This window comes from Drosophila miranda, chromosome 2, assembly GCF_003369915.1.
Source record: "Drosophila miranda strain MSH22 chromosome 2, D.miranda_PacBio2.1, whole genome shotgun sequence".
Lineage (NCBI taxonomy): Eukaryota > Metazoa > Arthropoda > Insecta > Diptera > Drosophilidae > Drosophila > Drosophila miranda.
The window spans coordinates 14,914,210-14,933,239 of record NC_046675.1 but is presented as its reverse complement, the minus strand read 5'-3'; the positions used below and the strand labels follow the sequence as shown (position 1 = coordinate 14,933,239).

The 19,030-nt window shown below is 43.2% G+C and overlaps 9 protein-coding genes across 11 annotated transcripts; 4 read left to right on the top strand and 5 right to left on the bottom strand.

Annotated features, from left to right (window-relative positions):
* Positions 1-322: 322 nt before the first annotated feature.
* Positions 323-1,896, top strand: LOC108155999 (26S proteasome regulatory subunit 4). Its single transcript, XM_017287199.2, has 2 exons — positions 323-434; positions 502-1,896. Exons 1-2 carry the CDS (start codon positions 432-434, stop codon positions 1,816-1,818), a joined length of 1,320 nt encoding a protein of 439 aa, XP_017142688.1. The 5' UTR covers positions 323-431; the 3' UTR covers positions 1,819-1,896.
* Positions 1,777-2,446, bottom strand: LOC108156005 (protein YAE1). Its single transcript, XM_017287207.2, has 2 exons — positions 2,332-2,446; positions 1,777-2,213 (listed from the first exon to the last, which is right to left on the bottom strand). Exons 1-2 carry the CDS (start codon positions 2,419-2,421, stop codon positions 1,875-1,877), a joined length of 429 nt encoding a protein of 142 aa, XP_017142696.1. The 5' UTR covers positions 2,422-2,446; the 3' UTR covers positions 1,777-1,874.
* Positions 2,349-3,572, top strand: LOC108156003 (probable DNA-directed RNA polymerase III subunit RPC6). Of its 2 annotated transcripts, none has more exons than XM_017287204.1 (3): positions 2,349-2,438; positions 2,592-2,997; positions 3,060-3,572. In XM_017287204.1, the coding sequence occupies exons 2-3, from the start codon at positions 2,605-2,607 to the stop codon at positions 3,546-3,548; spliced, it is 882 nt and encodes a 293-aa protein (XP_017142693.1). In that variant the 5' UTR covers positions 2,349-2,438; positions 2,592-2,604; the 3' UTR covers positions 3,549-3,572. The 2 variants fall into 2 exon arrangements, with proteins under 2 accessions (XP_017142693.1, XP_017142694.1); XM_017287205.2 differs by having other exon boundaries at positions 2,413-2,497.
* LOC108156000 (selenide, water dikinase 2) lies at positions 3,568-4,902 on the bottom strand. Its single transcript, XM_017287200.2, has one exon. The coding sequence runs from the start codon at positions 4,857-4,859 to the stop codon at positions 3,735-3,737; it is 1,125 nt and encodes a 374-aa protein (XP_017142689.1). The 5' UTR covers positions 4,860-4,902; the 3' UTR covers positions 3,568-3,734.
* LOC108156002 (zinc finger protein-like 1 homolog) lies at positions 4,720-6,421 on the top strand. 2 transcript variants are annotated; one of them, XM_033389814.1, is made up of 6 exons: positions 4,720-4,812; positions 5,047-5,240; positions 5,299-5,410; positions 5,475-5,668; positions 5,726-5,933; positions 5,996-6,421. In XM_033389814.1, exons 2-6 carry the CDS (start codon positions 5,139-5,141, stop codon positions 6,286-6,288), a joined length of 909 nt encoding a protein of 302 aa, XP_033245705.1. In that variant the 5' UTR covers positions 4,720-4,812; positions 5,047-5,138; the 3' UTR covers positions 6,289-6,421. The 2 variants fall into 2 exon arrangements, with proteins under 2 accessions (XP_033245705.1, XP_017142692.1); XM_017287203.2 differs by lacking the exon at positions 4,720-4,812 and having other exon boundaries at positions 4,956-5,240.
* Positions 6,395-7,503, bottom strand: LOC108156001 (transmembrane protein 199). The gene is made up of 2 exons (XM_017287201.2): positions 6,865-7,503; positions 6,395-6,801 (listed from the first exon to the last, which is right to left on the bottom strand). Exons 1-2 carry the CDS (start codon positions 7,487-7,489, stop codon positions 6,485-6,487), a joined length of 942 nt encoding a protein of 313 aa, XP_017142690.1. The 5' UTR covers positions 7,490-7,503; the 3' UTR covers positions 6,395-6,484.
* On the bottom strand, positions 7,486-8,186 carry LOC108156004 (biogenesis of lysosome-related organelles complex 1 subunit 5). Its single transcript, XM_017287206.2, has 3 exons — positions 8,079-8,186; positions 7,746-8,017; positions 7,486-7,673 (listed from the first exon to the last, which is right to left on the bottom strand). Exons 1-3 carry the CDS (start codon positions 8,098-8,100, stop codon positions 7,503-7,505), a joined length of 465 nt encoding a protein of 154 aa, XP_017142695.1. The 5' UTR covers positions 8,101-8,186; the 3' UTR covers positions 7,486-7,502.
* Positions 8,187-9,177: 991 nt separating this feature from the next.
* On the top strand, positions 9,178-11,680 carry LOC108156607 (bifunctional arginine demethylase and lysyl-hydroxylase PSR). The gene has a single exon (XM_017288151.2). The coding sequence runs from the start codon at positions 9,274-9,276 to the stop codon at positions 10,480-10,482; it is 1,209 nt and encodes a 402-aa protein (XP_017143640.1). The 5' UTR covers positions 9,178-9,273; the 3' UTR covers positions 10,483-11,680.
* Positions 11,136-14,777, bottom strand: LOC108156608 (GTP-binding protein SAR1b). Its single transcript, XM_017288152.2, has 6 exons — positions 14,677-14,777; positions 13,707-13,857; positions 13,307-13,426; positions 13,179-13,244; positions 11,826-12,061; positions 11,136-11,764 (listed from the first exon to the last, which is right to left on the bottom strand). The coding sequence occupies exons 2-6, from the start codon at positions 13,747-13,749 to the stop codon at positions 11,648-11,650; spliced, it is 582 nt and encodes a 193-aa protein (XP_017143641.1). The 5' UTR covers positions 13,750-13,857; positions 14,677-14,777; the 3' UTR covers positions 11,136-11,647.
* Positions 14,778-19,030: the final 4,253 nt, after the last annotated feature.

Genomic DNA, 19,030 nt, shown 5'->3' with positions numbered 1-19,030 from the left:
ACAAGGCATATACGCGCATCATGTCTTCAAATATAAGCAACATTGCGAATGTTTTTTTGTGGAACTATTCTCTTTAAACCTTGTTTTATTAAAAATACAATAAATGGAAGTATTTAAAAGTAGTTAATCTTGTAGAAAATGTATTCATTAATCGGACAAAATTATGGGGGCAGGCGCTGAAGGTGCTATCTAGCTAGTAAAATCAAATCGAAAATCAAAAACTGGGAATATGTATGATGGAACTTGAATAATTTGTCAGTATTTTTATGGCATTACTGGAAAATGAGACGGTATATTTTGGTATATTTCTGAGGGTCGGCCGGTATGTTTGAAAGATAAATCCGCGGTCACACTGGTTATGACTGGTAAAAATTAATCAGAAAATAAAAAAGTGTATTAATCTAAGACCACCAAATACAAGCCTACTCAAAATGGTAACGTGCAGCCAACCAATTTTCTGTGGACGTCAGTAATTTAATTTGTTGTGCTTGTGCATTTCAGGGACAAAACCAATCGGCCCAAGGGGGCTCTGGCGACAAGAAGGATGATAAAGACAAAAAGAAGAAGTACGAGCCACCAATTCCGACTCGCGTCGGCAAGAAGAAGCGCCGCGCAAAGGGACCCGATGCGGCCATGAAGCTGCCCCTGGTGACGCCCCATACGCGTTGCCGGCTCAAGCTGCTCAAACTGGAGCGGATCAAAGATTACCTGATGATGGAGGATGAGTTTATTCGCAACCAGGAGCGTTTGAAGCCCCAAGACGAGAAGAACGAGGAGGAGCGCTCCAAGGTGGATGACCTGCGGGGCACACCAATGTCTGTGGGTAATCTGGAGGAAATTATCGATGATAATCACGCGATTGTGTCCACCTCTGTGGGCTCCGAGCACTACGTTAGCATTTTATCCTTTGTGGACAAGGATCAGCTGGAGCCTGGATGCTCGGTCCTGCTGAATCACAAAGTTCACGCCGTTGTGGGTGTTCTCAGTGACGACACCGATCCTATGGTCACTGTAATGAAACTGGAGAAGGCACCACAGGAAACCTATGCAGACATTGGTGGCCTGGACACTCAGATTCAGGAAATCAAAGAGTCTGTCGAGCTGCCGCTAACGCATCCCGAATACTACGAGGAAATGGGCATCAAGCCTCCAAAGGGTGTCATCCTCTATGGCCCACCAGGCACAGGCAAGACTCTCCTTGCCAAGGCCGTGGCCAATCAAACCTCGGCCACGTTCCTTCGCGTTGTGGGCTCGGAACTTATACAAAAGTATCTGGGCGATGGCCCCAAGCTGGTGCGGGAACTGTTCCGTGTGGCCGAGGAGCATGCACCGTCTATAGTGTTTATCGACGAAATCGATGCTGTCGGCACTAAGCGCTACGACTCGAACTCTGGCGGTGAGCGTGAGATCCAGAGAACTATGTTGGAGCTGCTCAATCAGTTGGATGGCTTTGATTCGCGCGGCGATGTGAAGGTAATAATGGCTACGAATCGCATTGAGACGCTCGACCCGGCGCTTATACGTCCGGGACGTATCGATCGTAAGATCGAATTTCCACTGCCCGACGAGAAGACAAAGCGACGCATTTTCACCATCCACACGTCTCGCATGACCCTGGCCGAAGATGTGAACCTCAGCGAACTGATCATGGCCAAGGATGATCTCTCTGGCGCCGACATCAAGGCTATTTGCACAGAGGCTGGTCTCATGGCACTGCGCGAGCGCCGCATGAAGGTGACCAACGAGGATTTCAAGAAATCAAAAGAGAGCGTCTTGTACCGAAAGAAGGAGGGCACACCCGAGGGATTGTATTTATAAGTTACACACACGAAAATATATGTTCAGTTAATTTTGATAATTCCCAATCATATACATTAAACCAGATTAACACTAGAACCCCTGGATATGAATAAATTCGCAGTTATTGGCAGTGATGCGGCACATTCATCCAATAAGTCGTCTAGGGGTTCGTTTTGATGATCCAAGTATTTAAAGTGCTGTTTATCCGTGGCTTTTGGCAAATTCAGCTCTTTGTACGCTTCTTTTTCTTTTAGCAACTTGTCATCTCTTGTGCCAGCTGCTGCAAGTGTGTCGAAAAAGGAGCCGAATTTGGTCAGATCCAGCCCAACGTGCAACCCATCGGCATAGCCTTGATCGAAGCTAGTTTGAAAGACTTGCTCCCGTCCATCGGCAACACCATCCGCATAGCTTATCTGTTAAAAGAAGAGTATATCTTTAGTTCGTATATAAATTCAGGTTGGGACCACAGCTGATTGTCACTCGAGTTGGCAGCGCTATATCTTACTGTTTCTTTGCACGCTTCGCACGTACCTTTCCAACTTTTTCCTGAACGCGCTGATAATTTGTGGAACTAACGGCTTTAAAGTCAGTTTCCTCATCAGAGCCCGCTGCCTGTGACATTTTTGGATAGCCAAAAGGTCTGCTGCAGATCAGGAATCACTTTCAAAATTCAATGAACCTTTCCCACACGAAACGAGCAAGTGCCTTCTTCTTAGTACCGCAACCATTCGCCCCGAACCGTTTGTTTTTGTTTTTACGCCAATGTTAATTGATTTAAACTTGCTTTAAAGATCTGACTGCGTCATGGCCGCTGAGGTCGCCCAACTGTTGCTGGCGGTTATCCAGCGAATACCCGCTGGAGCCACCAATGATGATCTCACCAAGGCCCTATCCGATGTGTCTGCAGCCACCCGAGTCGAGGGCCTGAATATATTGCTACAACAAGGCGGCATAGAGATCCTTAAAAAGGGAGAGAAACTGGTCTATCGTGCCAAGGATCCGGAGAAGAAGAGCGCACTGCCCAAAGATGCCGACAACGAGGAAAAAATCGTCTATGGGATTGTGGAGGAGGGCAGCAACAAGGGCATTTGGATACGAGACATACGTATGAAGTCGAACCTGAATATGACACAATTGAATAAAATTCTCAAGAATCTGGAAACAAAGAAGCTAATCAAAGCGGTCAAATCTGTGAACGTTAGTATATACTCCATCCCACATTTATTGCATATTGCGTTTTACCCAATTACTTATTTTAGGCCAGCAAAAAGAAAGTTTATATGCTGTACAATTTGGAGCCGGATCGATCCATCACAGGCGGTGCCTGGTACCAGGACCAGGACTTTGAAGTTGAATTTGTCGATGTCCTCAACCAGCAGTGCTTGCGTTTTTTGAAAATGAAGCGCGAGAATGCGGAAAAGAAGCGTGAGGGCCCCTTGGCCCTCAAGCAAATGTCCTGTTGCACCGTAAGCGATGTCCACAAATTCATATCGGACTTGGGCATAAGCAAGGTTAATCTAGACGAGGATGATCTTGAAACCATACTCAAGACGGTTGTCTACGACGGCAATGCGGAGCGCATAATGCAGCAGGATGGCTCGTATGTTTATAGGGCCGTTAATTTACCTCTTCCACCCACTGGCTTGGTTCAAATCCCCTGTGGCATATGTCCTGTAATCAAGAACTGCTCCAACTGCGGCGATGTAACCGCCATTAAATGTCAATATATGAAAGAGTGGTTGGACTAAATTAAAAGAAAGTTTCGTGTTTAATTTGGCTATCAAGTCTCCTTCTTTAATCAAAGCATACATTCAATTAACTATCAGATATACACATTTAAAAATGTAAAGTTCCAAATATTTCCAAGCTTTAAGCCTTTATGAAATATCCGTCATAGGTTGAATAATCAATTGTTTGTATTACTTTAAATCTAGTTAAAAACTGACTTCGATGTATTCTACATGATCTTCTAGCACTGCATCGGACTCATTTGCTTCTTCGACGCATCCAATTTTGAATGCCTTTTGTTCGCCTTTTGTAATTTCGTTGAATTCGTAGCAAAATTGGTCTGCTGCTTCGGGCGAAAGTGAAATTAATAGACCGCCAGATGTTTCTACCGATTTGCCAGCAAGTAATTTGGAGCTTTGGTCAATTAGAGTGCTAAACTTCACAACATTTTTGATAACTGGCAATCTGTTTATCTTAAATAAGACCTTGTCCTTTTGGAATTGTGCAAGGTTTTTGGCATGACCAAGTAAACCAAATCCTGTAACATCTGTGGCACAGTGCGCCCGATACTTGTGCATTAAGCGTGCAGCGGTTTTGTTTAAATATGTCATCGACTTCACTGCCATTTCAAAGGTCTCGAGTATCTCCTTATCTGTGAATTTCGTCAGGAGGGTTTTGTACTTATCAGTCTGATTAAGTTGCCAAATATGAGCATTTGTCGCCAGCTGTGTACCCAGTGGCTTTGTAAGTACCAAAGCATCTCCCGGTCGCCCATTAGATGGAAATATGATTTCATCCTTTAGGCAGACAGAAGTCGCTACGCCGCCAACGATGCACCAAGGATTTAGCTTTAATTCCCTCAGTTTTAAGTGGACTTGGTTGTAGCCATTTGTTGCCAACGCTTTTCGAAAACCCTGTATGATTAAAGATGTAACAACATCACGTTGCTTGCTCGTAAATTCCGTCGATACACTTATTATCATTTCTATCGAGTCAATGTCGGTCACACCAACGGCATATAAATCACTCAAGACATTGGCCAGCGTGATTCTTCCCAATGCTTCTGGATCATTTACCAATGGATAAAAGAAGTCGACAGTTTGTGCCAGCAGATATTCTCCTCCGTGCCGAGTTGAGTTGAGTGGTATAACGGCACAGTCCATTCCAGCGCCGATGTGGTGTTCTTCCTTTTCGTTGGAATGGACTATTTCTGTTCCCCTTAGGTACTTTGTGAGTACATCTTGGGGGATTTTACAGCCTCATCCTCGGAGGGTGGAAAAATTGGTAAGTTGAAAATCGGGCTCGAGTCCATGTTTTTCTGGCCGAAACATCTTGGTGGGTAGGGTTGGAGTGGTATGTGTTGTGGCGCTCTTGCCATTCGCCACGCATCTCGAAAGCTAGTACGTGGCTGTTGATTCTGTGATTGTCAAAACGAAAATTCAGGGGCTAGGGAACTACGAATCGAAATTAAAATCAATTGAATGCGGAGAATGCGATAATTGTGTGCGTCTCCCCTAGGTTTACTTTACACAAGTGTGCTGGCACAATAAACCCCAAGTGCAATAAATATCTGCGCCGCCCCGAAACAAGAAGTCTGCTGACCTGCCAGAATGGGTCTCTGCAAATGCCCAAAACGATTGGTCACCAATCAGTTCTGCTTCGAGCACCGAGTCAATGTCTGCGAACACTGCATGGTCCAGTCCCACCCTAAGGTACATATGCTTATTCCACACAGCTCAGAAAATAATGTATTTCGGATCTATTCCGCAGTGCATAGTGCAATCCTATCTGCAATGGCTTCGTGACAGCGACTACATTTCCAACTGCAATCTGTGTGGGACTTCGCTGGAGCAAGGCGAGTGCGTGCGACTGGTTTGCTACCGTAAGTGGTGTCACCCGCATGTAGTAACCTTCCTTTTAATGACACTCTATCCAACAATTTCTAGACGTCTTTCATTGGGACTGCTTGAATGCTCGTCAAGCCGCACTTCCTGCCAACACTGCCCCACGCGGCCATCAGTGCCCCGGTTGTAGTGTGGAGATATTTCCCAACACCAATCTCGTCTCGCCCGTGGCGGACGCCCTGAAGAACTACCTGGCTCAAGTCAACTGGGGTCGCAATGGCCTGGGCCTGGCTCTGGTAAGCGGCTAAAGAGATATTCGCCGACTTTGTGCTAATAACAATGCTCTCCAAAAGCTCTCGGAGGATCAGAGTAGCAGTTTGAAGGCCATTAAGTCTAAGGCTTCCGTCAGCCAGGCGGCGGTTAGCAATATGACCAAAGTGCATCACATTCATTCCGGAGGAGAGCGGGAGCGTGGGAAGCCGAATGGTGGTGATGCCTCCACTCCACATTCCGTGCTCCTAATGGATGCATTTAATCCGCCCAGCTCGGGCGACTTTAATGGTATGCAGCAGAGTTATTTTCTAAGCTTGGCGTTTAATATCACTATGTTATTGATCAAACAGCTAGCAGTAGGCGACCATTGTTGCCACGTCAGTCGCCCATTGGTGGGACGGATCGCGATGACAATAAGTACCAGCGCCGCACGCCGGCCGAGCTGTTCTCGCGTTGGACGCGACGCTTTTATTCACCGTCGTCGCGGCCACCGTGGCGACGCACCTGGTTTTTGGTGCTCAGCGGCATTCTGGCCTTTGTCATGTTCATCTATCTATTGGCATGGATGGGACGCAGTGGCTCCAACGACGGCCTGGACGAGAGCTGGAACAATCCGAATCCGCAACCGAATCACTACGAGTAAAATGTGTAACGAAATATTCGAAGAAAGTTTATCAACGTCGTGTATACGTAGTCTCTAATCGAAAGCCTAGAATCCTTCTCCCCACACCCTCCCGAAAGAATAAAACTTTTACAGATATTTATATAATCTAAAATTCCAACGACGAATTAATACAAATATTTATGTATATATTAAAGAAAAAGTAATACATATTTGTTTAGTCAGCATGAGGCTTTAGAGCCTGAACTCCACTTGTCTCCGCGGGCGGGACTCGCTCTCCGCGAGCCTTTGGCGCGGTCTGCTGCATGCGCTTGGGCGCGTCCAAGACCTCGTCGTATTCGTGCAGCTTTTTGGCCAAGAAGTACATCTCGGCTAGGGCTATAATGAGGGCCACAATGACGCCCAGCAGGATGCGAAAGCCAAAGGGCAGGGGACCAACCATCAAATTCACACCAAAGAAACCAAAGGTGAAACCAGCGGCCACAGAGAAGACGAACTGCAACACCGCAATAATTTGCTTGTTCAGACTTTTAACTACAAGAAAAGAGTATTAACAGCATTCGGAATCGCTCAATTTGAGATCTCATCTCTACTCACTTTGATAGGCTATGGTGTCCTCTGGATAATGCTTCAGTCCTGCATCCACATTCTTGGTCATCTTGTGGTACTCGCGGTTGTGCTGCTCCGCACGAAGGCGTTCGCAGCGGGCCTCCAGGTCCGGGTTGCGTGGCTTCATTTCATTTTCTGGCAATACGAGATCGGATGATTCGATCAATTCATACAGAAAGATATTGCAAATGCCATCTTTGCGCAATTGAATCAGAGTATCATTCAGCCAGTGCATGTCCGTCAGGAACAAGACATTATTGTATTCCGTCGGGTGTTCTTTATCTTCCATTACCTCATCGGTTGCCTTCTTATCTTTGGCTGCCTTCTTATTCTTCTTTCCAATGGGTTTGGCTGGTGCTGGTTCTGGTTCCTCGGACACATCGGCCGTGAGTGTACGGAGCAGCGTTCGGTCAATATTGGGGCGTTTAATGTTCAGCTCTTGTTCTTTAACGATTTGTGTACTCAAAGGTAAAGTATAGCCTTCGTTTTTCATCAGTTTGGCGACATTCTCCGGAACCTTTTTGAAGTGCTCCTTTTGGCTATCCAGGAACTCCAAAAGCGTCTTCGACGGCACAAGGCGCACCCGGGTGTCTACGATTGTGGATTTGAGCATTTTAGGGCAGCTCCTATTTGGCAATGCTCAGCTTCAATTGCAGGTCGGAGTAGAGTTCGGCGATTTCCTCCTCCTTTTCCTCAAACGAGTTTTCTATGCGCTTGTAGCCGTGCTGCAGGTTGGTCAGAAATTCGGCTCTGCGTCGCTCACGTGACTGTCGTGACTCCCGCAACTGTGCGCTGGCCTAAAAATACGAAATGCAGTCAGTAATATTCGATAAGCCGGCGCCTCGATTATGTGGTGTGGTCCCAATTACCGTCCGCTCCACTTTGGCTTTCTCCAACAGGTTGTTGACTCCGTACAGCAGATTGTTCACTTCGGTACCCAGATCGGTGAGGTTTTTGTTACCCAATGAAATGAAACGTTCTGAAAGATCGTACTTGAGCGATCCTACGGTCTCGGTGACCTGGAAAAGTTTTTCCACTTCGCTGTCGTTGCGCCGAACTTCGAAATTGTCCAGGAAAGCTTCGATCTCGCCGTTAACAAATACGCGATGATCTAAAACGCGAAGCGGCACTTTGTACAACTCTGCAGAAGAGTAGAATATTTCATTACAGACGATTATACAGCAGTTTTTTCAAAACATTACCTCGTCCAACCTGGCTTATCATTATTTTTCAACCACCCACAGCTGTCACATGACTTATCGGCTTATCGATAATAATGAAAAAAAGAGCTTAGCCCACTTAAACCCCCTTTATTTCAACATGATCAGAAATCATATTCCTTGATTTTTATATTCGGTTTAGGGTTATTAGCTAGCCAAGAGCCTCAGCTCTGAGCACATACTTTTATCGGATTGATGAATAAATGTTCTTTAATAAGGCTTAAACAAAAAATCGAAGCATAAAATGTAGTGATACGAAACGATACTACCAACTGGATGAAGCTCTACCTGGAGGAGCGCGCGAAAGTTTGAATATGAATGATTGACAAGGATATAAACGTAATCCATTGGAATAGCTGACGCAGGGACGCACGATTTGATAGAGCGAAAATCAAAAAGAATGTAATTTTCTATACCCTGTGTTCTTTAATATACCTTTATGAATGAAATTTTATAGATTCATAAAATTTATGGAATATACCATTATATACCGAATTTCGACGTCAAAATTTACAGAATAGTAAATAATAAACCGTATATGGTTACCCAGCAGATGAGTATTGGAATAAATAAAATGAAATTGTTAAAACGTATTGGCAGAAAAAGATAATTTCGATTGCATGTATAATATAATAAATTACATATATAATAATGATACGGTGTTTTATTTTTAAATTGCATGTGTATGACGATATATATCGCCACAAAATATACCACCTACCCACGCCTAGCTCTAGTGCAGGGTAACCGTTTCAGGTATTTTTAATACTTTTCGGTATTTTACGGTATATCGGTATATAATGGTATATTTTGTCAATTTCATCAGTCTATTAAATTTTATTTTCAAAGGTATATAGAAATCCAATAAAGTGCAAGTGTTTAAAATAAGCCAGTCAATTAGAAAATAGGTTATTTAATTGTATGAAACTATTTGGGCAGGGTTGAGAGATCCATCTAGCTAGTAATATTCGACGGAATATCAAAATCGAGGAATATGTATAATGGAACTGGAATTCGTCAGTATATTTTTAAAATTAGACGGTATATTTTGGTATATTTCTGTGGGTCGGACCGTATATTTTAACGATAATTCCGCGGTCACACTGCTCTAGTGCTCACGTTCTCCACTTTCTGCATATTTAAGAAAAAATTAGCAAAATCTCGAGGAAGTACCACGATGAGCGAGGAATTCAAGCTGCCCAAGCGGTCCCGCAAACGCACCCGCGACGTTAAGCGCAAGGCCAGGCCAGAGCTGGACGGAGAAAACGCGTGGATGGCGATGCGGTACTATGAGAACTTCGAGCCATTCTGGGATTTTGCAGATAATCTGGAACGAATTGATGATGCGGCGGTGTCGTGTGACGAATTCATAGAACGCTTTGAGCGGCCCTACAAGCCGGTGGTGATACAGGGATGCACTGATGGCTGGATGGCTCTGGAGAAGTGGACGATGTCGCGGCTGGCCAAGAAGTACAGGAACCAGAAGTTCAAGTGCGGCGAGGACAACGAAGGCTACAGCGTCAAAATGAAGATGAAATACTACGTCGAATACATGCAAGGGACGCGCGACGACAGTCCGCTCTACATCTTCGACAGCAGCTTTGGGGAGCACCATCGCAGGAAGAAGCTGCTCGACGACTACGTGGTGCCAAAGTACTTTCGAGATGATCTTTTCCAATACTGCGGTGAGAATCGTAGGCCGCCCTACCGATGGTTTGTGATGGGTCCCTCCCGCTCCGGCACTGGCATCCACATCGATCCACTGGGAACCAGCGCTTGGAATACGCTCATTCGTGGTCACAAGCGATGGTGCCTGTTCCCCACACAAACGCCCAAGGACTTGCTCAAGGTGACCAGCGCCATGGGCGGCAAACAGCGTGACGAGGCCATCACGTGGTTCAGCACCATCTACCCGCGCACCAAGCTACCCTCCTGGCCGGAGCAATACAAGCCCATCGAGGTGCTGCAGGGCGAGGGCGACACTGTATTCGTGCCGGGCGGCTGGTGGCATGTAGTCCTCAATCTGGACGACACCATTGCAATCACCCAGAACTTCAGCTCGAAGACCAACTTCCCGTGTGTCTGGCACAAGACCGTTCGGGGCCGGCCCAAGCTGTCGCGGAAGTGGTTGCGTGTGCTACGCGAGCAGCGCCCAGAGCTAGCGCAAATCGCCGAAAGTATTAATATAAACGAGAGCACCGGCTTTGCTTCGGATAGTTCTAGTAATTCAAGCTCCTCCTCGTCGTCGTCATCCTCATCGTCGTCGGAAAGCGACGCAGAAGCTGACTCCAATACGGACAGCGGACAAGAAAGTCTCACCGCCAAAAAGAAAAAGAAGCGACGCATGGGCGGTGGCGGCTCCTCCATGGGCTCCACGCGCTCCTGATGCACGGAGCGGGCCAAGCGCAAATGCTTGCTCATGCGCCTCTTTCACCGGCAGCTGATGCTCTGTCGGCGGCGTCCATGCTGCCGTCGCAGCTAGCACTAGATGATCATCCATCACCTGCAGCCCCAATCAACACTTGAATATTTTATTATATTTTTCTACATAGACAAAACGAACAACAGTCCCGCAGGCAAGGGCGCCACAGCCCGTGACATCTTTGATTCAGCGTGCCTCCATTTCGCTTGATTTAAATATTGTATGTGTATGCTATTAATTGACTCATTAGCTTAATCCTTAAAAGTGGCATGAAATAAACTCAGTAATATATTTTTAAAAAAGACTTCAGTATTTAATGGGGAAAGGAATCCATTCTCCAAACTATTTTCCAAGTAATAGCTCCACTTTTTATTATTTTTACAAAATTACTTTTCTCCGCTTTATTTAGAATTATATTATTTTTTTTGCGATGTATAAAAAAGAAACAAAAGTACATCGATGGACATGCAACTTACAAGATTTTTTTAGCTAAATTAAAAGGGAGGGAGGGACCATTGAAGTTGTAGTATAATGTTTTTGCAGGCAGTCTCTAAACTAAATGGAATTTAAAATTTTTGGGGACATTATACAAGTAAAAGTGTGGTTGAAATAAAAAGTAGATGATAGCTAAATTTTATTTATGGAACAGCGTCGCTGAAAGCACTTGCTCTTAAATAAATCACCTTTAATTTGCTACAATTTGTTTTATTCATAATTATAATTAAAAGTTTGTTTTTCCCTTGCGCGCACTCTCCTCATTCTCTGGATGTTGTTTTATATTCTCTTGGATGTTCTCGATGGAAAAGTCATTTGAACTTTGATATTGAACATTGTGTTGGTTGTTGCTTTTTTTAAGAGTGTTTTTCTAATTACAGATGTACAGATTTTTGAGTTTTCCGTTTTTTATTATTTATGAATTATTTTGTAATTGTGTATAAATTAGAAATTGCGCACGCAGCTTCGTTTTGCTTAAGGTCCGTTTTGTGGTTGGGTTGGGGTTATCTTCTCTTCTGTTCGGTTCGGTTCTGTTCTGTTCTATCGTCGTATTTAAATTTTGTTGCCAAGTTCTCCTCTCAGTTTGTGTGTGTGTGTGTTTTATTATGGTTCTTGTTGGTATTTTATTGTTAACTTAATCGATATACTGCGCTAACCAACGGAAACCCTCGCCGTAGCCCTGTCGCTTCAGCACGGAGCACATGAACAATTCCAATGGGCGGCCAGGCAGATCGGCACGTGCAACTTTGCCCTGAAATCCACACCAGAAAGTCAGTAAAAACGCAAAGAGATCAGAGCCTAGGATAGCCTACCTTGCCGGTTGTTAACTGATACAGTCCAAAAACATTTCTCAGCTCATCCTCGCTGGCCGCACCGGGCTTATCGATTTTGTTGCCCAATATGAGCACGGGGCAGTTGGACAGCGCCTCATCCGTGAGCAGCGAATCCAGCTCGTTTTTGCTCTCCTGGAAGCGGCCGCGATCCCAGGCGTCTATTAAGAACACAATTGCGTCCACAGCGGGGAAATAGTCCTTCCAGACGCGACGTGCTACAATCGGTCAAAATTTAAGTTTAACTTTTAGCCGAATTGGGTCTTAAGAATTTGGAAATTAGTGTGCGTGTTGGTGCATGGGTCTCGGTCTTCGGTGCTCCCAAACCTTCATTGTAATCTTTATGAATTTACTTAACATCAACAAACACGTTCATTGATATGATATCTTTTCAAAGCCAAGAGACGCTGCTGCTGCCATCTTTTGTCCGTTCATGATTAGAGCTTGTTCCATAGCGAAACCGATCGTCACGATGACATGTTCTACTAATATGAATACGTAATAATGTGTGTGCCTGTACATATTTGTGTTGGTTTATCAACTTATCAATTGCCCAAACGCCCGCATTTCATGCCTCATGCTTACTATTGCGGCTACTCCATTTTTATTTTGATTATTCTTATTTTTGTGCACATTCCGTGTGCACTCTCTAAATAGTTAATAAACAAGTTTTGATTCTTGTTGATCTTGGGCCTTTTGTTGTTGTTTTTTCGGTGTTATCTTAATAGAATGTTTGCTTTTGTACTTGTAAATTATTCACACAAATGTACATACATAGGTGCACAGTGGTCGATACTCAAACATTAATGTCACTTCTAAGAAAATGGTCAAAAGTAACCCTTCTTTTAAACATGAAAATATTGATTGTTTGCTAATATGACAACAATTGGGAAGATGTTTTGGCTATTATTTAGAAATGATCGCACTTTTAGATAAGAAGGAGATCGAGGCACAAAAGACTGCTTGTAGGTCGCAGTGTCTTTACATGCTTTCAAAGTTTTAATTTGCAAAAAGTTCACCTAGACAAAAGGTCGCACAGTTAGACCTGCAAGCGAATCGAATTGATCTCTAACCACTGTAATGGCATTTCTATGAATGCTCGAGTGCCTGTGGCTGATTGAACGCAACAAATGTGAAAAGTACTAGTTGTGGCTCTGTATGAGTGACCCGCTGTGCTATATTTCACGCTGATTGTTGCTGAATCTCTGGCTCTTTTGCATGTGTCGCCTCGTGTGGCTATATTTAGAGTGAGGGCACGTTCGGAAAGGCGCAAAATTTATGAGTGCTCTGGGGGAAACAGTGCTCCTGCTCCAAGGGAGTTCATGATCAACTTACCCTGAGTGTGGCCACCCAAGTCGAATGTGGTGAAGCGCATATTGCCGATGGACAGCTCCTCGGACGCTGCAATGGATCAAGGGGTATCGTTAGCAAGGAGAAATGAGCCACTGGGGACTGCAACTCACTTGGATGCAGGGTGGGGACATGCTGCGCCAGCTTATCATCTTTGAGCATGTGCAGTAGCGTGGTCTTGCCAGCATTATCCAAGCCAAGGAACAACAATTTGCCAGACTTTTTCCACAGACCTGCAAGGAGAAATTCACGTTGAAAGTATGCACCACACGAAAAACATGCGGGAAGGTCAAATGATTCGACTAAATCGTCATCAATTAAAAAGCGCCGCTCGCTAAACCAATACCAAAAAGACAACTGTGTACACGGCAGCAGACACGCATACATTAGTCAAATTTTGGGTTTCTTTTGTCTGCGTTCCAACGTCTGGCCTTTGCTGGCGTTGCTTTGTTGGCAAGCGCTCAAGAAAAGCGCTCGCCCCATGCTCTCCGATCGGATCTCCGGTGCGCTTACCTAAGTATCCTAAGACTCCGGTGAACCAATCCCAGATGAACATCTTGGCTTGTGGTGTTGTTTGGGGTCAGATAATGGCCGAACCTTGAGTGTGAGAGTGTTGTAGGGGGGAAAAAAGAGTGCTGGCTGGTGCTGCTGCTGCTCCGCTAGACTAAAAATATAGAGAGGTGCATTAGGCGGGCATTACAGGGTCGCTGAGTCGCAATTTGCTACAAGTTCAATGTCCAGTCCACAGCAACAACAACAGGAAAATGTATAGGAAATCAATTTCCCCATCGAGCAAGTGTTCTTGAGGCGGCAGTACATAGCATCGCTGCTTCCGGACGGACTCAACAACCGATGGGTCAGTGATGGGGGGAGGAGGCCTTGACATAAATTAATTTGTGGCACAAAGCGGCTGTTCTTTGTTTTTTGCACACTATACACTTTACATGGCAATTCATAATTTTTTTAAGCAATTATAATTAGGTTAAAAACCTGTTCTTTGTCAACACTTTCTTTCTTTCTTTTACATTTCATGGCGCTCTGTGTTTGTGAGTGTGTGACAGTATGGGTGCGTTATTACGAGTGTGTGTGCTGCTGCTGTCACTGTCTGTTTGTGTGTGTCTGTGGGAACTACGTGGTAACACGCATTATACTTTATAATATCACTAAAGTTCTGCACAATTTCGTAATCACACTTTGGAACCAGGCACAAATTGAGTAGCCCCGCGCAATCGGGGCATGAACGCCGCACCCTTAGGCGGCGCAGCTCACAGCCCTCCACCTCCTTATAGGACGTACAAAAACAGCAGACATTATTTTGCACTACGTGGACGCCTTTCGGGGTCGGATTGGGTTTTCCGTTTGCAGTTTTCGCTTTTGTCGGCTGGGTTCCCAAGCGGCTGGTTGTTGCTGGTTACCGGACATTGTACAGGTGCTTCGAGGGCACTGGGTGTTTATTAGTAATCAATTAATTTAATTTTTCTACCTCACGTTTTTATTGGAGTCAGTTTTTGTTAGTGATGTAAAAAAACCTCGATGCATCGAGCATCGATGTTTTTTTGCCGATGTTTACCGATGTTTTCCGATGTTTTGGCTTTGGAGTCAGTTTTTGTGTTCACTGCAGTGTAACCGTGGACCCATTGAGAAAATATACCGTCTAAAACTCAGAAATATACCAAAATATACCGTCTTATTTTCAAAATATACCTTAAATATACTGACGAATTCAAGTTCAATTTCACATATTCCTCGTTTTTGATCTTCCGTCGAATATTACTCGCTAGATAGAACTTTCAGCAACGCCCACATAATTTAATACGATTAATGAATCAATTTTCTACTTAACTGGCTTATTCTAAATACTTGCTTTTATTGCATTTTGCGTAAAAAGAGGTTTTAGCGAAATAAGTCAAACAAAAAACAAGTAGCGAAATAGGTCAATCAAAACAAACGAAAAGGGAAATTCGTTCATATTGCTTAATTTTGATATTCCATTGAATAATGCTGACTAATTAAATCTCTTAGCAATGCCCACATAATTTTATCCCATTGATGAATAAATTTTCTACAAGATTGGATAGTTTTTAATCCTTGCTTTTATTGTATTTATTGTAAAAAAAGGTTTAAACGAAAAAGTCCAACCGAAAAAGAGTCACTATTTTGCGTGTAGGCCTTTGTATACCCTATTTTGTTAATTTTATATGAAGATGAAACGTGATTTATAAAGACCTTTTCTCAAATTGATATTCTTTAGACATTTTCAAGTACATTATTAGTATCTTGTATATATTTATGGCGATCCTGATACCTACTGAGCCTTGGAAGACAAACATTTCCGCAATTCTATATCATCCATTTCCCCCAGGGTATGTGTGCATGGAATTAGCAACATGTTTGTGTATGGAATGAGACTCATTGTTGCTAAAGTGAAACTGCGGCGAATCGGGTATTGCCTATATTTCAAGCTATATAGATTTGCCCACTTAGCTTTATCCTATAGATAAATGCATTTTCTACAAGATTGTTTCTTTTAATTACCTTTATGTATTTGATTTTGACCAAAAAACGGTTTTCAAGTAAATGTTGCCGCAACTTTTGTGTATGGAATGAGACTCATTGTTGCTAAAGCGAACTGGGGCGAACTGCGGCGAATTCCAATTCGATTCAAAAAAACGACCAATTCCTCATATTCTTTTTTTCCGTTGAATACTACTATCTATATGGAACATTTAGCCATGCCCACTCAATTTTGTACGATTGATGAATCAATTCTATACATGATTGGCCTATTCGAAATACTTGCATTTTTTAGATTTCTATATAACATTGAAAATTAAATTAATAGATTGATGAAATTGACAAAAATACCATTTAGCACTAAAAAACACCACATGGGAGCGCGGCGAAAACCAGTATTTCTACAGTATGACCCTCAGAACATCACCGAAATATACGGTCTCATTTGAAAAATATACCGAGTGGTGCGCGCCAAATCGAACTTTTTTGAATGTGAGCGACAAGGATTTAAATGTTGTCAACCGGGCCTTTATCTATGCCCACATAATTTTATCCAATGAATTAAACTATTTTCTACTTGACTGGTTTATTTTAAGTACTTGCTTTCATTGGATTTTGCCGAAAAAAAGGTTTTAGCGATAAAGGTCAAGCAAAAAAACCGAAAGAGAATATTGCAAATATTGCCAAATATCGTTGAAGTACCTTTATAAGTACCTTTAGAAGTACCTTTAGAAGTACCTTTCTTAATTAATTAGAGCTTGGGATGACAAACATTTCCGCACTCGTATAATACTCTTTTTTCTAGGGTATGCAGAATATTACCGTTTCATACTACATACAGTATGACCCTCAGAAATATACCGTCTCATTTTCAAAATTTACGTTACCGATCCTTCCGTTTGAATTGCAACACAAAAACGTTCACTGCAGTGTGACCGTGGACCCATTGATTAATCAATTTTCTACTTGACTAGTTTGTTTTAAATTTTTGTCTTGTTTTCCTGCAACGGCGATTGCTTTGATTGTTATTGCCTCTATTTTGGTCAACAAAAATGTAGCTTTTTTCCGATTTTTACAGATTTTTTTCCGACTTATAATCTGGTATATTTTGGTATATAGGCTGATTTTTTACTTTTCAAATCGATCAAAAGAACAAAATTTAATCGATAAAAAAATTTTAAATTTCTTGAACTATTTACGTTTTGTTTTGTACTTTTCTTTCTGTTTTACTCATAAATACACATATGAGTTGAGCAAAAGAAACGAAATAAGTATTTTTACGTTTGAATAAAGAATGAAAAAGGAAAGAACAAAATTTTAAAATATTTGTATTATTAAAAAAAACAATTTTTATTTGTTGCTATTCCCACATATAAGTAAAATAAAAGGAATTTTATTTTTGCGCTACATGTTTGTTGAGTCCGCCGTACAATAGTCTGTTAGACATGGAGACCCCTTAGGTAGTGGTACTTCATAGGTCCTCTTAAGGATTAGTGGGATTTCTCTTGTTCAGGTTTTCCTATGCATTTAAATGTCAATTTCTAAAGATAAGTCTTTTTGGCGCTCTTTTTCGAGCCCCTGGTCTGTCGCAAGTAATGTTGCCTGCCGCTGCTTGTTGAATAGTTCTTTTCGGTCCATGATCTCCTGATCGCCAATAGTAAGGCAACTCGTTGGGGCCGGGTTTTCCTTGCTCTGTATAAACGGATTATAAATAGGTGGAACAAAAGAGGAAACAGAGAATACTTACGACCATCTATAGGTGCCTGTCCAAGTCATCGCTGTCATCATTCTGAGTGCTTCCATAGTCGTCGACCAGAGCCTCATCTAAATAGTCATCAATGCTGACCGAGGCCTGCGACGAGTTAGCCGAACTGTCCTGGTTGTTGTAAAAATCCTGATCGTCATAGCGTGCAGTCTGCAAAGGACAATGAGATTAGTTGCGACCACATGCTGATTTAAGAGTTTTCAACCAAAACTCACCTTCTTGCCTTGCTGCTGCTCCCCTAACTCCCCCTCACTGCGCTGCACTGCGCGTTCAAGGCTGCCATTGCACATGCCTTTGGCTGTAACTGTGGCTGTTACCGTAGCACAGAAATTGTCCCCACTAGAGTCGTGGTAGGAGAGGGCGGAAAAGAGGCGCTCTGAATTCGATCCTCGTCGATCCCCAGCTGAACTTACAATAGTGTCAGCTACAATATTCGTTAGATTTCTACCTTTGATCGTGGCTTACCTGAGGCAAGGGCAGGAGAGATCCAATGATACGGGTCAGAGACTATTAAGGCTAGTGTAACCAAATTTGGTATACACACTCCTGTTAGATCTCACTATAAGACGTATATCTCAAAATTTCGCCCCACCCCTTTCCGCCCCCACAAAGAACGAAAATCTGTTGCATCCACAATATTGCAGATTCGAGAAAACTAAAAACGTACAATCATAGAGAATGACCATATCTATCAGATTGTTGAATCTGGATCAGATCGGATCATTTTTATAGCCAAAAGGAACAAATCAATTTGCAGTGGGTACGCAGCGCCCGACGTCACGCTCAGACTGATTTTCTGTCTCTCTCGCACGCACTCTTTGTCGTGTCGTTTAATATTAGCGGCGTCTGCCGGAGCAGAGCCATACTGACTTAGTATCGGGTATAAATGTAGAGTTGCGGTGTCCGCAGCAACTCACAACGTTCCCCCTCGTTTTAATATATTTTATTTAATCGTTGAATCCGTACATTGCATATATCGTATCTTAAAAACACAGGTAAATAATATTAAGGAGACCAAACCTATTGCATAGTGTAAGAGGACTTATAAACGAAATATAATATTATAATATTGGGAGGGGAACTTAGGTTTGGCTTATAGTTTTGGCAAAACACAATCTCTTCAATCGCGTCTCGCGAGCATACTTCTGTGTCTAATCGGCCTGTCACTGGATCTGCTTGTGTGTCTTCCAATCTGCTCCTCCACTATATGCAGATTTAGATCCCGATGTAGGGTTGAGCCCCGCACGTACCAGGGACAGTTCGTTATTTGCCGCATGGCACGATTCTGCAGGACCTGTATCCGTTTATAGTTAGATTTTGCAGCAATACCCCAAATCTGCACACCGTAGAGCCAGATCGGGGCTACACAGTGTACATAAACTGCTATTTTGGCTCTCAGTGACATGGTGCTTCTTCTGTTACTCAGCCACCGCAGTTGCTGGTACATACTGACTTATAAAGTTACTGGCAAAAACAAACCTTTTGAAGAAACCGCTTTATTTGGCATTGGAAGTTTAAGTCTACCGTGGTCAAATGCTGTGACTGAAAGGGTATTCAG